This window comes from Podarcis pityusensis (assembly GCF_964106645.2).
Source record: "Podarcis pityusensis genome assembly, chromosome: 16".
NCBI classification, from domain to species: Eukaryota; Metazoa; Chordata; class Lepidosauria; order Squamata; family Lacertidae; genus Podarcis; species Podarcis pityusensis.
Window position 1 is genome coordinate 8,469,452 of NC_138041.1, and position 17,648 is coordinate 8,487,099.

General features: G+C 49.7%; 1 protein-coding gene across 1 annotated transcript; it reads right to left on the reverse strand.

Annotated features, from left to right (window-relative positions):
* Nucleotides 1-1,068: 1,068 nt before the first annotated feature.
* On the reverse strand, nt 1,069-15,306 carry RAB13 (RAB13, member RAS oncogene family). The gene is made up of 9 exons (XM_080984878.1): nt 15,147-15,306; nt 14,852-15,017; nt 11,788-11,848; nt 9,556-9,616; nt 8,705-8,782; nt 6,852-6,941; nt 5,737-5,802; nt 4,584-4,634; nt 1,069-3,148 (listed from the first exon to the last, which is right to left on the reverse strand). The coding sequence occupies exons 2-9, from the start codon at nt 14,973-14,975 to the stop codon at nt 3,077-3,079; spliced, it is 603 nt and encodes a 200-aa protein (XP_080841004.1). The 5' UTR covers nt 14,976-15,017; nt 15,147-15,306; the 3' UTR covers nt 1,069-3,076.
* Between the last annotated feature and the right edge of the window lie 2,342 nt (nt 15,307-17,648).

Genomic DNA, 17,648 nt, shown 5'->3' on the forward strand with positions numbered 1-17,648 from the left:
CATGTGGACTAGAATCATACTATTATATTTGAGGGCAGGGCTGGAGCTGAGTGGTAGGGCATCTGCTTTGCATGCAGAAAGTTCTGGGTTTGATCCCCAACGGCATCTCCGGGTAGGGCTGGGAAGATCCCCTTCCTGAAACCCTGGAGAGCTGCTGCCTGTCTGTGTAGACAGTGCTGAGCTAGGTAAGCCAATGGTCTGACTCAGTAATGCCGCCATTCCTTTTGTGGAATGGATGTGGGGCGTGCAAGAAACGTTGCAGTATGTGGCCTGCTCCTTTCGGGGTGCCAGCCAGCCAGCTGTGACCTTCCCAAGGTACTCCATTCCCTCCTTCCTTGTTTTCGCCTGGCTCCTAAAGACATGCAATGACAGTGCCAGGAGGCCTTTCTAGGGACAGCGTTTCGCTCACGGGAGCCACTGCAGAAAAGGGAAGATGGGAGCCGGACTCCAACCACATCTAGAATGCCACAGGCTCCCCATCCCTGTCTTAAAGGTAAAGGGACCCCTGACCATTAGGTCCAGTGGCGGACGACTCTGGGGTTGCGGTGCTCATCTCGCTTTATTGGCCGAGGGAGCCGGCGTACAGCTTCCGGGTCATGTGGCCAGCAGGACTAAGCTGCTTCTGGCGAACCAGAGCAGCGCACAGAAACGCCGTTTACCTTCCTGCCGGAGCGGTACCTATTTATCTACTTGCACTTTGACGTGCTTTCGAACTGCTAGGTTGGCAGGAACAGGGACCGAGCAACGGGAGATCACCCCGTCGCGGGGATTTGAACTGCCGACCTTCTGATCGGCAAGCCCTAGGCTCTGTGGTTTAACCCACAGCGCCACCCGCGTCCCTGTCTTACACCTGCGCAAATGCATTAATGCACCATCCCCGTTTGGCTGAGGACAGGTATGAGGAATCTGTGGACCTCCTGGTGTTGCCAAACCACAACTCACACCATCCCTCCATAGCTCAGTGGGTGAGAGCATGTTCTATGACCCCCTGATCACTGGCCATGTTTGCTGGGGCAGATGGGAATTGGAGCCCAAGAACATCTGTCCTTCTCAGGGACATGGAGAATTAAAAACATGGAGAATTAAAAATGGGATACCTGTGGGAAAGGCCTAGGAAAAGTCACTGCAACAGGATAGAGAACGGGCATCATGCCCAAACCATACATTTAAAGTGCATTCAACACACGGCTTTCCCCCAAAGAATTCCAGGAGCTGTAGTTCGTTAAAAGGTGCTGGGAATTGTAGTTCTGTGGGGGTGAACTATAATTCCCACAATTTTTGTTATTTTTTTGTAGAAGTCATGTGCATTCCATGTGCGCTGCAATAGCTTTGAATATATAGCGTGGCTATGACTAAAGATGCATTTTTGTTTTATTATTTCCTACTTTCATAAAAAATTATACACTTGCTTGATCGTAAAATAAACCTCAAAGAGGTTCACAAAGATTATCGGTTTTAAAAAAAAGCTAAAAACAACTACAGTACAGTGTTTGAAACAATCTTAAAAAAATTAAAACCGGCAATAAACTAAAAAGATTGAAACACGCACCAGTGTTCTACATATCTGGGTACGATGCTCTAAATCAGCCTTTCTCAACCTGTGGGTCCCCAGATGTTGGACTACAACTCTCATCACCCCTAGCTAGCAAGGCCAGAGCTCAGGGATGATGGGAGTTGTAATCCAACAACATCTGGGGACCCACAGGTTGAGAACCGCCGTGAGTCTAAACAAAAAATGTTTTTAGCTGGCGCCCAAAACAGCAGAGTGAAGGCGCCTGACAAGAGGCAGGGAAATCCAAAATGTAAGTGCTGCAAGATTTGAAGTCTTCCAAGTGCAGATCGTGCGGTACGTGGCACCTCTCTTAAGGGACACAGCAAGAGCTCCCGTCCCCCCACAAGAACCCCCACTTTTTAATCTCTTGGGTTCTGTATGCCATGCGACAGAAGGCACTCCCCGCCCCCCTCCCCACCGGCCAGGCCGACTCTCGCAAGGCCTGCCACATTTAGTACAGGAGACATTCAGAAATCATGGCAAACATTTTAATACTGTTCAAAGGGTTCCCGAACAAAATTAATAATAATAACTAAGAGGCACATGTGGAATGTTGTGTGGGTCTTTTCTGGAGGGGGAGTTTCTGGGGGCACATTTCCAGGCTGCTGTGTAATGTGGGGGGGGGCTGTGGGGGCAGAGGGTAAGGCTTCCTCACGGGATGTTGGGCTGGGGCAATGAGATCCCTTCTTACGAGCAAGAAGTTGCATTACAGGGCGAACACATTCTCCCGGGAATAGGCTGGTTATGGGGAAAGTGTCGGCATCCTGTAGTGCCCCCCCCCCAACTCAAAAAAGTCCAGGGGTTGGACTTAGATGACCCTTTGAGTCGCTTCCAAATTCTGTGGTTCATGGCGGCCCCAGTGCATTCTGGCTCCACTGCAGCCAAGCCCCCAGCTTCACCCCCAAAATGTAATTCCCTCCATTATCTTGGTAGTGGTTCCCCCATAGGTATGCCAGGTCGGGAGCATCCCAGACCCTAATATTTCAGGGTCTAAACCTGAGACCTAGGGACGGGCCCTGGGGGTTCTTCCTCTGCACTTCCACCACTGAGCCCTGGAGACGGAGGTTAATTGGGAGCAATATGCAGTTATCTGCAGATGGCTCCTGCCAAGCTGAAACTTGGAAGCTGCACACGTAGTTTTCTGAATTAAAAAATAGCTTTTTTTTTTTAAGGCACTATCGCCCATCTAAGGCCTTCTCTGCTGCCTGGAAGGGGCCCAGGCGACCCTGGAGAATTGGGGTCACCGCCAGAGGAGTTCTGGCAACCCTAGACCCACATCCCTCGGGCAAGATCCCTTCCAAATGGTCTATATTCCCTACAGCTAAGGAATGTGGGGACGCAAAAGGGGGAAGAGAGGGAGGTCTCGGCCTGCGAGCCCCACCTGCCGTCAGCCCCCACTCCCGGGGTCCCGCCCGGAAGGGTTTCTGAGCTTCGTGGAAGAAAGCGGAGGCATTTGGAGCGTAAATGGCGAAAGGGGTACGTCCTACGACAAGGCAGAGGAGTGACGGGACGGGACAGTCGCCGCTACACCACCAAACATTTACTGCTGCTTTTCTGTGATGCTTTCAGCTCCAAAGGGCCTTTGACGTGCTGAGCCTGGAGGAGAGGAGAGACGGACAATAGGGTAGGAAGTACTATTACACAGAGCACGTCGTTGAACTGTGGAACTCGCTGCCACTGGAGGTGAGGACAGCCACCAGCTTGGATGGCAATGGACAAATCCACAGGAGGAGGAGGAGGGAAAACCTATCAGCAGCTGCTAGCCACAATGGCTGTGCTCTGCCCTCCATGGTTTTTGGGAAAGGAGGCTTGAGGCTCTGACAGGGTCATACTGTCTGTTTGCTCCTTCTCAAAGCCTAGTTAGCATTTTCCCAGCTTTGGGAAGAGGGTTGGCTCTAGGACCCCGCCAGACTCTCGTGCCTCCTTCCCAAAATCTGGTGCCTCTCTTAGCTGGCTTTGGGAAGGTCGCACAAGGTGGGGCGTCAAATTTTGGCATCTATTATATGGTTACCAGATTTTTTTCAATGAATTCATGGACACCTTTTTTTTTTTTTTTTTTTTTTTTGAAGCTGAGTAGCAACAGGGACTCAGTAGTGGGGATGGTGAGGCAAAAGACCCTGGGCCCAAGCACACATGCATATTGTATAAAGGTGCAAAGCCCTTCTTTTGCACCCTGTGAAACATAAAATGCAAAGAGTTTTTAAAAAACTGGGCAATGGCACGCCACCTGGCTGTGACTCCCAAGCTTTCCCCGATCTCCTTCCCCCTTCTCCCTTTGTTTTGACAGATCGGGGGAGGCTTGGGAGTCGCGGGCGGGCAGCCGTTGACCAGGACGGGTGCAAGGCGAAGGGTTTCTCTGCCACCCCTTCTTTCGCACCTTGTGAAACATAAATGTGCAGAGTTTTTAAAAAACTGGGCAACGGCTGCCCGCCTGCAATTCCCGAGCCTCCCCCGATCAGTCAAAACAAAGGAGGAAGGGCACCGGAGATCTGTACCGCCGGACGTCCCCAGTTCCCCTTCGGCAGTGGCAGTCAGCAGCCTAGAGTTAGCCTGGTAGCACAGTTCGCTCTGGCTGGCTTCAGCTGCTCACTGCCGTGGTGCCCACCATTTTTCCTTGCCAGAAGTTTCGGCAAGGAAAAATGGCAGGTGCTACAGCAGAGGGCAGCGAGCAGCTCCTGGAGCCAGCCAGAGCCAACTGCGCTACCAGGCTGGCTCCGGGCTGCTGAGGCTGCCGGTGCCACGTTTCCCGGGGACGGGTTTGCAAATCTGGGGACATTCTGGGGATGGAATTTGTCCAGGGACAGATTTGCAAATCCAGGGACTGTCCCCGGGACATCTGGTAACCCTAATCTATTACCCAAGTCCACCACTGGCTCTGATAGGCCCCAGCCACCCAGTGACTTCAGATTTCTCATCCACCTCTTCCCCTCCTTCGTCAGGCTAGCTGTCCAAACCCTGAACCATCACACCCCTGCTCAGGGAAGTCCCCCCCCCCCAAAAAAACCCAGCCCCTTTCTCACAGATTCCTCACCGATTTTTTGCTTGATTTCAGAAGTATGTCCCGGGCCAACGTGCTGAAAGCCTGAAGGGGAGAAACAGAGATGAGTCTCCATCTGACCTCTGTCACATTCGTTTATTATTTTAACATGCAAAAAATGCCTTCACAACACTCCTGTGAGGTAGGCCTTCCTTTGCTCCCATTTAAACAGCCCAGTCACTCTTTGGGAGGAGGGAAGCCCTCCATTGACCATAACATCCTTCTGGACCATCTAGAGGAGCTGGGGGCACTGCTATACAGTGGGCCTTCCTTCTGGGCCGTGTTCAGAAAGTGGTGTTGGGGGGATGAGTGTTCAGACCCCTGGGCTCTCACTTGTGGGGTGCCTCAGGGTTGCGTCCTCTCCCCCATGCTTTTCAACATCTACATGCAGCCTCTGGGAGAGATCTTTAGGGGGGTTGGGCTGGGTGTCAATCAATATGCGGATGATACCCAGCTCTACCTCTCTTTCAAATCGGAACCAGTGAAGGCGGTGAAGGTCCTGTGTGAGTGTCTGGAGGCAGTTGGAGGATGGATGGCGGTTAACAGATTGAGGTTGAATCCTGACAAGACAGAAGTACTGATTTTGGGGGACGGGGCAGGCAGGTACGGAGGACTTCCTGGTCCTGAATGAGGGAACTGTGCCCCTGAAGAACCAGGTGCCTTATGAATGAAGCACATATCAATGTTTGTGTTGTGTTTCTGGGAGTGTGGGGTGGCCCCCTAGGCAGCTCTCCAATTGTTGATGGACTCCCATCAGCCAGCGCAGTCAATGGTCAAAGATTATGGGAGCTGTGATCCGCTAGAAACAGCTGCAGGGATCTAGGTTCCTTCCTTTGGGCCCTGGGTCCAATCACATCCCAACCAATCAGGGATCACGCACCAAATGCACTTATGGAGATAACAAAGCAGGGATGCAGAAAACGTGTTGTTAAGACTACAGCTCCCATCATCCCCAGCCAGCATGGCCCAATGGTCACGAATGATGGGAGCTGGAGTCCAACCACACCTAGAGGACCTCAGGGTCCCCATTTCCTGCTACCGACTCTATAGACACCACACACACTTCTTTTATGCAGAAGCTGCAGTGATGTAGCCCTGAAATGCAGCAGCAAAATGCTGAAATAAATGAGAGTTTCTCGCCACTCACCTCTTCTACGTTCAAGCTGGATTTCGCACTCGTCTCAAAAAACCTGATCCCGTGCTCCTTGGATAGCTGTTGGGAAAGAAATGGGATACTTGGAATGGGGGGCGGGGAACCTGTCCTAACGCCAACTCTTTGGCAACCCTTGCTGCACCCACCCCACAACGCTTCTCAGTCTTCTCCTGACCCCATAGAATAGGGGTGGGCAGGCATCAGACTTGCTTGGTTGACTGACAGCAAGGAAAGGGTACACGTAAGCCTTCCCCCGTCACACACAGTTTGTTACAAAACCTGAACAGCTGCTCAAGTGCAAGAACAGGAAGGAATCAGAGGAATTGATGGAAAGATTATCTTGGGTGAATAAATGTGACTTTTAATATTCCCTCCTGGATGATCACATCATAGCTTGGGCTTCCTGATACTTCTTTACATATGACCCTCTTAATGGTTACTTTGGTTATTGCTTCATCTTTGAAAAACTTATACCCACCCAGATAGATAGATAGATGACAACCTTACTTTTTCATGTATACAGTGGTACCTCAGGTTACATACGCTTCACGTTACATACGCTTCAGGTTACAGACTCCACTAACCCAGAAATAGTACCTTGGGTTAAGAACTTTGCTTCAGGATGAGAACAGAAATCGTGCTCCGGCGGCACAGTGGCAGCAGGAGGCCCCATTAGCTAAAATGGTGCTTCAGGTTAAGTACAGTTTCAGGTTAAGAACGGACCTCCGGAACAAATTAAGTACTTGACCTGAGGTACCACTGTATAGGTGTGGGTGTGGAGATATACACCTATATGCATAAAAATGTAAGGCTGTCATCACGCTGCAGTTTATGTGACCACCAAGAGGTGGCAGCACCAACACAGGATGGCAGGCAGCCCAGGCAAACTGTTTAAGTGCTTCATAGAGCAAATCACTCTATGAAGAACTCCCCAACCTCACCATTAAATCCGAGTGCAGGAAGGTTTCACTGAGGGGGTGAGGCGCTCCAGAAAACTGCTCAGCTCAGCACTCAAACCTTCAAGCGCCCGACCCCTTGCGCCATTTCCTCCCCGCCACACCCTGTCTCTCTGCCCCGCCTGAGTTTGTCGCTCTGGCTACATCAGATACCTTCTCTGCTCGGTCCCGGGGCACTTTGCGTTTGCCTTCCATGTCGCACTTGTTCCCCAGCAGGAGGCGCTCTACGCCGGCCGAAGCGTTCTGCAGAAGAAAAGGGGGGCAGAGAGATCCAGACATTGACCAGGCAGGTTTCAGGTTTTCCCACCCTGATCCTCATAAAAACCTTGCGGGATCAGACCAGTGGCCCATCTAGTCCAGAATCCTGTTTTCCTAGTGGCCAATGGGGATGCCCCAATGGGAAGTCCACCAGCAGGATCCGGGCGCAAGACCTACTCTCTGTTAGGATTATGATGTTCCATTCCACCTTAAAACATGTGTGGAATGTTGTATGTCACATGTCTGTTTACTTCCAGCACAGCCTGCTGGGAACTTCTATAGCTTTCACTTATGCTTTTGCTTGGACACGAAGGGGAGCAGACATGTTTTTCCTTTGTCCTGATGCTAAATAAAATGCTTGTAAATATGCTTACATATGCCGCCCTGACGTTGCAAAGAGTTCTTATCTCTGCTGGCTTGCATGCTCAGTTTCTAAAGGTTTCTGAGGCTTGAGTTGCAGTTTTGATGCTGTTCTGAGAACTGGAGTTCGCCCGGCTGCCGGCTGGTGGGCTGGAGCCAGCTGGGGGCCTGCCAATTGCCCCCGTCTCCCAGGCATAGCTGTCAACTTACAGATTTGAAAATAAGGGACCAGCAACCTCGAAAATAAGGGATCAGCAGCCAAAATAAGGGATTTTAGTCAACCAGCTGAAATACAAAGTTAAAAGGGACCAGATAATTTGGGAGAGCAGCGCCGGTTTTTAGCCCTTCGTTTCCAGAGGTTGCTGCTCAAGGCACCAGCTGATGAAACACTGCAATTAAATAACTACAAGCAGCAACCACTTTTCACGCAAAACGAAGTCCAAGCTACAAAGATGCTGCTACAGTTCTGTATTTTTTCTCTCGTGCTCCATCTGCAGTTCTCAATTCCATCAGGTGGGGCGGGAGGAAGGGGGGGGGGAGATAGCGCCCGAAGTAAACCCGCAGATCAGACCATCTATGCTAGTCTACCACTACAAATCTATGGGAGAAGCGCTTGCGGTCCTTCCCTTGTAGCCCTTGGAACACCTGCCTGCGCCTCCGCCTCCTCCTCTTCCTCCTCTCTCTGAACTGCCTTCTCTATGGTTGCCCTCGCTCTCCTCTCAAGGCTCCTCATCAATTCATAGGCCATGCCAGGCTGCCCATCTCATCCGGGTCCTTTGGCGGCACAGTCGCAGTATGGCCTAGCGGGAGCGGCGGTGATGGGCAGAGGGGAGGCCCCAGGCAGAGACTCTCAGTTCGGCGGCCGCGAGGAGGATGGCGGCAGAAGGACCAGAGGCTCCCGCCAGTCCCGGCGGGGAGGGGCTCCCGGGGACCAAGGCTGGTGAGAGGAGGCCAGAGGGGGGCGGGCTGGGCAGCCAAGCAACACAGTTGGAGCCTCCCTCCTCCCTGGCCAGCAGGGAGGGAGGGAGGGAGAGGAGCTGCTTCCTTTGAAACCCAGGAAATTTAATGGACATCATCAATAAGGGACAGCAGCGGGAAACTGCACTGGGATAAGGGAGTTTCCCGCCAAATAAGGGACGGTTGACAGCTATGCTCCCAGGACACATCCCAACACTCTTCCCCCTCCTTGCAATTCCCAGCAACCTCACTGCCTGCAGCCATGGAGGGAGAACAGTCATCATGCCCACAGTGCCATCGCCCTCCTACCTTCCCGCCATCTACCGGAAGGCGATGTTGGATCCATAGCAGGGGAAACAGGGTAGGTGCCTGCCAGCCACAGACCCTCTCCATCCCACACCCACCCCACACTTTTCCTCATGCTCACTCACTTCCTTAATGCTCTTCATCCAATTTTGGATGTTCTCAAAGGATTTCTCATCCGTGATGTCGTACACAAGGATAATCCCCTAGGAAGGAACAGGGTGTTAATACTGGCTTGCGTTTTAACAGAACGAACGGCAACGCAGCAAGCAAACGAATTAAAAAATCTACCCATCTGACATCAAGGTCAAGTTGCAGAAACCTGCTAGCATTTGACTGACGTTGGAGTGAGACTGAGTTGAGAAATAAGACTAAGAGCACATATTAATATAGGAATGTATTAGATAATATGTAAAGAAATATACAATAATAAGAGTACATTCATTTGTAAAAAAGGAATATACAATGGGAAAGACAGGAAGTCTAGTGTGTTGGCATGTATATGATTTTGGGGGGGGTTCGTTTTTGTTTTTTCTCTTTGTTCTTTTTTGTTTTGTTTTGTTTCATTTTCTTTCTAGGTATATAAAATTTGTATATGATTTTTGTATACATGTTGGAAATTATAGTAAGTCCTGTAATGTAATATGACAACGTTTACCGATGTAATATAAGAATGTTAACAAATAAATAAAATGCAAATTCAAAAAAATAAAGAAACCTGCTGTTTGTATATTTATCCCAGAATTCCAGTTAAAACACACCCACACATATTTACTGGCCATAAGCTTCTCCCCAATGGCAAAATCCTTCCTTGGTGGCCTTGTTGCATCTTGGCCTTTTTGACCGTATGTTAGGGAGCCCTCCCTAGGCTACGAAGACACCAATCGCGTAATGGCATTGACACTGCTGACACCAATCGCGTAATGGCATTCCAGCCTAGCCAAGAAGCTAGGGGGTGCTGGGTGTCGGGATTCCATACCATGGCTCCCCGGTAATAGGCTGTGGTGATGGTCTTGAACCGCTCCTGGCCGGCCGTGTCCCTACAAGAGAAAGAAGTCCAAAATCGCAAGAGGCAGAGACCATTATCTGAAACCTCCTCCCACCGGCACCCGACCCGTTCCGAAGCCTCGTATGCAGGAAGAGCCTTGCTGCTGAATCAAACTCAAAGGCTCCTCGAGTCCAGCATTGTCCGTTGCAGTGACATATAAGGTGCCTCTGGGAAGCACAGGAGCAGATCTTCCCTACTTTTCATCCCCTCCCCGCCAGAGCAATTCATATTCAGAGGTAGACTGCCTCTGAACCAGGAGGTTCCATTTAACTCGTCTAGCTGATAGACTTCTCCTCCTCCACGAATTTGTCTTGATCCCTTTTCAATGCCCTCTAAAGGCTGCCTTAATTGCATTTTGAAGCAAATTAAGTAATACATGTGGGATGCGGGTGGCGCTGTGGGTTAAACCACAGAGCCTAGGACTTGCCAATCAGAAGGTCGGCGGTTCGAATCCCCGCGATGGGGTGAGCTCCCGTTGCTCAGTCCCTGCTCCTGCCAACCTAGCAGTTCGAAAGCACGTCAAAGTGCAAGTAGATAAAGAGGTACCGCTCCGGCGGGAAGGTAAACGGCGTTTCCGTGTGCTGCTCTGGTTCGCCAGAAGCGGCTTAGTCCTGCTGGCCACATGACCCGGAAGCTGTACGCCGGCTCCCTTGGCCTATAGAGCAAGATGAACGCCGCAACCCCAGAATCGGCCACAACAGGACCTAATGGTCAGGGGTCCCTTTACCTTTAAGTAATACATATAAATCTTTAGCTAAAGAGGAAGTCCCCATAACATTAGCAAACTCTGCCACAGATTTTGAAGGCGTTGTGATGCTCGGACCCCTTTTCACCAGGAAATCCTCCACTCTCGGGTCCCCAAGATGTGGTTGGACTACAATTCCCATCATCCCTCATCAGCAGGCTAAGCTGGTTGAGGATGATGGGAATCATAGTTCAATCACATCTGGGCACCCAAGAGTGGAGGGACGCTGGTTTTAAACTGTTGCTCCCCTCCGATCTTGGACACAGGCTGGATTTTGAGCTGTGTTTCCAGTTAAACTGGGAGCATCTGAGCTTGAGCAGAGCATCACTCCCAAAGGGGATGACGAGCCAGCTATCAAACCCACATCACAGGCACCACAATATAATATGAAATAAATTAATTACGCATTGGGGGTAGCAAGGGGGTCTCCTGACTTTTGTTCAGCCTGAATCTGCAAGTGATCAATTTCATTTGGATGAAATGAACATTTTGAGAGAAATATTTTTTAAAAATACAGTGGTACCTTGGTTTATGAACTTAATCCGTTCCGGAAGTCCGTTCTTAAACCAAGGTGTTCTTAAACCAAGGTGTGCTTTCCAATAGCAGCGGGGGAACCCAATTTACAAATGGAACTCACTCAACAGGAAGCGAAACATGTTCTGCTTCCAAGGCAAAGTTCACAAACCAAAATACCTACTTCCGGGTTTGCAGCGTTCTTAATCCAAGTTGTTCATAAACTAAGCTGTTCTTAAACCAAGGTACCACTGTACTTTCTACTTTTCCAACACCACACATTGCATTATAAAGCTCTATCCCAGGGGTCAGCAAACGTTTTCAGCAGGGGGCCGGTCCACTGTCCCTCAGATCTTGTGGGGGCCAGACCATATTGGGGGGGGGGGATGAACGAATTCCTATGCCCCACAAATAACCCAGAGATGCATTTTAAAGATAAGCACATATTCTACTCATGTAAAAACACCAGGCAGGCCCCACAAATAACTCAGAGATGCATTTTAAATAAAAGGACACATTCTACTCATGTAAAAACACGCTGATTCCCGGACTGTCTGCAGGCCGGATTTGGAAGGTGATTGGGCCGGATCCTGCCCCCGGGCCTTAGTTTGCCTACCCATGCTCTGTCCTGTCCTCATTTTAGCTTTTTTCGTCTTCCTTTCTCAACCCAAAGGGTGCTTTTTCAGACCTCCTTTCTTCAAATGCCTCTGTCTGAAACTCGACTTTCCCCCCGAAGCCCAAACTCCCCAGTCCTTTTATCTCCCGACTGAAATAAACCAAAAGCACAGAGTTCCCTGCCTCTGCTCATTTGGAGACTCCTGCCTGTCTCCTACTCTGCTGTCAAAATGTAGATTTGCAAGCGCCTTGGGGGCAGAGACTCATGAAAGGTTTGCGCAAGCACATACCAAACCTGCAGCTTGATCCTCTTTCCTTCAATGTCCACTGTCCGGATTTTGAAGTCGATCCCTAGATAGGGGGAAGATGGCGTCAAGCTACTCACGCACACATATATGGGCTCACACTCTAACAGAATCATAGAATTGTAAGGGACCCCGAGGGTCATCTAGTCCAACCCCCTGCAATGCCGGAATCTCAGCTAAAGCATCCATGACAGGTGGCCATCCATCTCTTAGGAACACAGGACACAGCCCAGCTCTACCTGGAGAGACCTCTCCCTGAAACCTTGCAGAGCTGCTGCCAGTCAGTGCGGACAGTACTGTATAGTATAAACACTGACAACTGGGAAACACTGGCCTGCGAGTGCTCCAGTTGGAGAACAGCCTTTACCAAAGGTGTCATGGGCTTTGAAGACACTTGAACTCAGGACGCAAGGGAGAAACGTGCTAAGAGGAAGGCACGCTTGGCAAATCCACACCGTGATCAACTCCCGCCAGGGAACCAATGTCCCCACCGTGGAAGGACGTGGGGATCCAGAATTGGCCTCCACAGTGACATACGGACTCATTGTTAAAACCGTGTTTATGGAAGACAATCTTACTCAGCTACGAGTGATGGACAAAGAAGAAGAAGAAAGAAGACTAAAGACTACTTCCCAAGTTCCAGTTTATTCAGTTCCATGAGGACTGGAATCTTAAAACTATTTTTAAGAGAAGCCCATACCTTGGCAATCGAGCGCCCTGTCGCATGGATTCTGCCAAAGATCTGCACACCCAAGGAACACCCATCTCATAACAAGCAGCCCGAGAACTGGAGTTCCCACCTCAAGGAGCTACGATCCCCAGCGCCCTCCACAAACTACAGTTCCCAAGATACTTTGAAGGAAGTCATGTGCTTTCAAGTGGTGGGTGGGTGGTGGAAGGAGCTGGGTGAGAAGCAGGGAGGTGAAGATCTCTTAGGGTGGGAGACAGGCAGAGGAAAGGGAAGCTCCCGGGTGAGGGCTGGGAGGGTCTGCCATTTTCTGTGGTGGCCAAGATTATGCCTGACGTTTGGACAGAGAGAAAGGTTTTGTATGTGTGCCCTTGGGTGGGCTGTGCTTTCAGATACAATGCTGCTCATTTTATCCCTCTGTATGTTTTATGCTGTTGTTATTATGCAGAATAATAATAATAATAATAATAATAATAATTTATTTATCTTAAAAAACCCATCACTGGGTTGCCACTCTGAGTGGCTTTCAGCATATATAAAAACATAGTGAAACATTAAGCCTTAAAAAGCTTCCCTAAACACGGCTGCCTTCAGATGTCTTCTAAACGTCTGATAGTTGTTTATTTCCTTGATATCTGCTGGGAGGCCATTCCACAGGGCAGGTGCCACTACCGAGAAGGCCCTCTGTCTGGTTCCCTGTAACTTGGCTTCTCACAGTGAGGGAACCGCCAGACGGCCCCGGCACTGGACCTCAGTGTCCGGGCTGAATGTCGGGTGTGGAGACACTCCAGGTATACTTGTATTTCTAATATGTACTTTATTATGTGTTTCTTCTACAGGACTAGTTCAAACTGTTACTATTAGTACATGAGGCCCTTAACCGCTTTATCTTCTTAGTTTACCAGCAAGATCACCTTGCCCCATGCATGCCCCATTAACCGCTTCAATCAACGGAACTGGCACCATTACAGGTACCTCTTCCGCATTTGTCAGAACTCAAAATATTTTCGCATGGAAGCACATGCACTTTGGAACTCCCTGCCCATTGATATCAGGCAGGTGCCTTCGCCACACACTTTTCAGCACCTGCCAAAAACTTCTTTGTTTAGGCAAGCCCATCCAAACACCTCAAACAATTCTTAAAATCTACTTTTAAGCTTTCAATTATTTCTTGGAATGTTTTAAAACAGTTGCTCTTAACTTTTTCACCGATGATTTTGCAGTTTTATTCTGTAAACCGCTTTGAGTTTCGTTTGGGTTTGTATCATCAGATTACGTCCAAATTTTATGGAATAAATAAAATATAACTCTGTTTATATTATTGTTGTTTTGATTTTTAACCTGCCTCGATATGATGTTTAATTCTTTCTGTAAACCTCTTTGCGTTTTGTTTAGGGATTTTTTTATAATTAGACGGCGTATAAATTTTATGGAATAAATAAAATATAACTGTGTTTGATTTTTAACCTGCCTCGATACAATGTTATGCATTCTGCGTTGCAAACCGACAAGCCGTCTTTTGACGAAGGGTGGCCTATAAATTTCATAAATAATAACAAATGTGCATCAAATGCACTTTAAATGCACAGTGCAGCTCTGCCACTAGCGGGGGGTGGGGGTGCCCATTCCTCCTGGCAGTGTAATGCAGGGGTCAGCAAACTTTTTCAGCAGGGGGCTGGTCCACTGTCCCTCAGACCTTGTGGGGGGCCGGACTATATTTTGGAAAAACAAAACAAAACAAATTCCTATGCCCTACAAATAACCCAGATATGCATTTTAAATAAAAGGGCACATTCTACTCATGTAAAAACACGCTGATTCCTGGACTGTCCGTGGGCCGGATTTAGAAGGCGATTGGGCCGGATCCGGCCCCCAGGCCTTAGTTTGCCTACCCATGGGTCAGGGTGTCAAACTCCCATCTGGGAGAGACCAGGGTTCCAATCTATGGTTATCAGACGTCCCCATTTCCCGGGACAGTCCCCGGATTTACAAATCAGTCCCCATCTATTTAGTAGGAAATTGTCCCCGGATTCATTGAAAAAAATCTGGTAACCTTATTCCAATCCCCACTCAGCCCAAATCTCACTTGGCCTCTCCGCCTAACCTACCTCTCAGAGTTGCTGTGGCGTTTAAATGTGGAGGGAGAGAATCGTGCCCTTGCGTCAAAAGGTGGGATATTGATGCGTTTGATGGATAAACAAACAAACGTCTTGGGGGATTCGGACTGGGAGAAGGAGGATGCGAAGCCTTGAAGATCGAGGTGCAAGGGGGTGACAGAGCCCCTCCCTTTCCCCAGATCTCCCCCTCACCGCCCACCCCATTCCCCTGGAACCCCCCTCACCGCCCCCCAACCCCTCTCACCGATGGTGCTGATATAGGTCCCGCTGAAGTTGTCTTCTGCAAAGCGGATGATCAGGCACGTCTTCCCCACTCCACTGTCTCCGATCAGGAGCAGCTTGAAGAGGTGATCGTAAGATTTGGCCATGGCCCCCGGAGAGTTGCAAACTTGGGTTTTTCCCCCTCTTTCCTGGGAAGAATGAAAAGAAAGAAATAGAAGGGGGAAAGAGAAAGAAAGAAAAATCAGAAAAGTTTAAAGGGGGGGGAAGGGATGAGAAGTTGCGAGGTGGAACCCAAACTCCTCCTCTCGCCCAGCAACCTTTTTTTTCCTCCTCTTCCTCCTTCTTCCCAGCCAGCGGGAGGCTCAGACCACTCCCCCATTCCTCCTCGCTGGAAGGCCAGAGAGAAAAGCCGCTTGCCCCCCCCCTCCCGCGGGCAGGGAGGGGTTAAGCCAGCAGGGCTGAAAAGTCTGAGCTGACTCAGCCCCGGGAGGAGCGGATTTCTTCAATGGGCTCTTCTTCCCCCGCCCCCGCGCGCCTTGGGCGGCATGAATGAACTTGGCGCTGCTGCTCATTCCTGCCCCCAAAGGGAGACCTGATGCCCGGGGAAGTGTGGCGAAGTGGTTAGAGCTCCGGGATCGGGGAGAGGGCAGGGTTTGTAATGTCCTGCTCAGGCCAGCGTGGAGCTTGCTGGTGTGTTCTTGAGCCAGTCGCCCGTCTCTCCTACCTTGCAGGGTTGCTGTAAGGGGGATGGGAGAGAGCCAGGCATCCCACCTTTTTTCAACACTAAAAAGTGGGGTAGAAACGGGATACAGAACTAAATAAGAGCCATTCGCAAGGCGCTTGACTGCTGAGAGTGTCCTTGAGCATGTGCAAAGTACCAAAGGGCCTTCTCGGTGGTGGCGCCCGCCCTGTGGCACGCCCTCCCACCAGATGTCAAAGAGAACAACAACTACCAGACATCTGAAGGCAGCCCTGTTTAGGGAAGCTTTTAATGTTTGATGCATTACTGTATTTTAATATTTTGTTGGAAGCCGCCCAGAGTGGCTGGGGAAGCCCAGCCAGATGGGCAGGGTAAGGTAAAGGTAAAGGGACCCCTGACCATTAGGTCCAGTCGTGACTGACTCTTGGGTTGCGGCGCTTATCTCGCTTTATTGGCCGAGGGAGCCAGCGTACAGCTTCTGGGTCATGTGGCCAGCATGACTAAGCCGCTTCTGGCGAACCAGAGCAGCGCACAGAAACGCCGTTTACCTTCCTGCCGGAGTGGTACCTATTGATCTACTTGCACTTTGACGTGCTTTCGAACTGCTAGGTTGGAGGAGCAGGGACCGAGCAATGGGAGCTCACCCCGTCGCGGGGATTCGAGCTGCCAACCTTCTGATCAGCAAGTCCTAGGCCAGGGGTCAGCAACCCGCAGCTCCGGAGCCGCATGTGGCTCTTTTACACCTTTGCCGCGGCTCCAGGGCGCATACTAGTGAGGGGAGGAGGCGCATTGTGCGCCCCGACACTCCCCACTGTGGCAGGCGCTGTACTGGCTGTGACGTCGCATGGAGGCGGTGCGTGCGTTAGTCACGCACCGTCCCGACGTCACCTGCCCGCCCGCCCACTACATTGTAAGGGGCATGTACGCTGGTCACTGCATTGAAAGGGGGCATGTACGCTGGTCACTGTTTTGAAGGGGAGTGAAGAACACACACACACAAAAAGGTAACTTGTTAATTTAACATTTATTTCTATGAGGAGGAGTAATTCTGAGGGGTCAAACAAAGAAATAATAAAAAAAAGTGACAAAAAAGTTATTTTTATAATGAAGAGTTTTGCGGCTCCCAGTTTTTTTTTCCTTCGGAAACGGGTCCAAGTGGCTCTTTTTGTCTTAAAGGTTGCAGACCCCTGTCCTAGGCTCTGTGGTTTAACCCACAACGCCACCCGCAATAAATAATAAATTGTTTAAGCTGGCGTGTTAAGCTGGCGTATGCCCCATACTTTAAAGTACCGTACATGCTTGCACTCCAAGGAATCCTAGGAACTGAAGTTTGCTTCTCACGGAACTACAGTTCCCAGCACCCTTAACAAACTACAGTTCCCAAACAGGTTCATAACATTAACCTACTATATAAAAAAACAACAACCCAAAGGTTTCCATCTTTTATTATCTGTAATGGACAGAGAGTTGCTGGAGAAACAGGCAGAGGTTCAACACGTGAAACGCTCCCCTCCATTTCTTCTTTATGCCAGGAAAAGCCTCCATTTCTTTTCTTGTTTTCTAGTGGAGGAAAGGCGCAGGATTTTGGTCTGCTAAGCACACCAGGAAAAGAGGGTGTGATCCTGCATATTGATTTGAGAAACAATGGCCTGTCTGTATCCATTACTCCCATCCACTGACTTCAATCGCACCACGTAGAGTTAACAGCAGGGGATTCCGGCAAATGGTCAATTGACTTAGATATTTTTAGACTGTATAAAACTCCTGGGGTTGACCAGGGAGTTGTAGAAGAAATCAGAATAATAAAGAATAAATAAACTTTTAGTTGCCATATTTCAAACAAGTGAAAATCCAGACACAAAAGTCGTTGAGCAATTTTTGAAGGGAAATCACCCAAAACGACACCGCCAGCACTGCTTCCGACTGCAGTATTCTGGCTAAGTCCAGGAAATATCGGACGGACTTCAACTGGTAGGTTGGGAGCCCTCAGTGGGTGAGAGCCTGATCCAAGGAGGGTGGCAATAGAAGCACTACCACCATGAAAATACATGGTAAAAAGTTAATAAATGGCTCCCCAAATACATATTTGGATCCTGGCTTGTAAGACATACTTGGATCA

Bases quoted from the DNA above. Each gene is read 5' to 3' on its own strand.
- RAB13 (XM_080984878.1), bottom strand. From the start codon at position 14,975: ATGGCCAAATCTTACGATCACCTCTTCAAGCTGCTCCTGATCGGAGAC. The intron at 8,783-9,555 runs GTATGGAATCCC...GTTCCTTCCTAG, and splicing joins CCTATTACCGGGGAGCCATG to GGGATTATCCTTGTGTACGA. The intron at 5,803-6,851 runs GTATCTGATGTA...CTTTCCCAACAG, and splicing joins CCCGGGACCGAGCAGAGAAG to CTATCCAAGGAGCACGGGAT.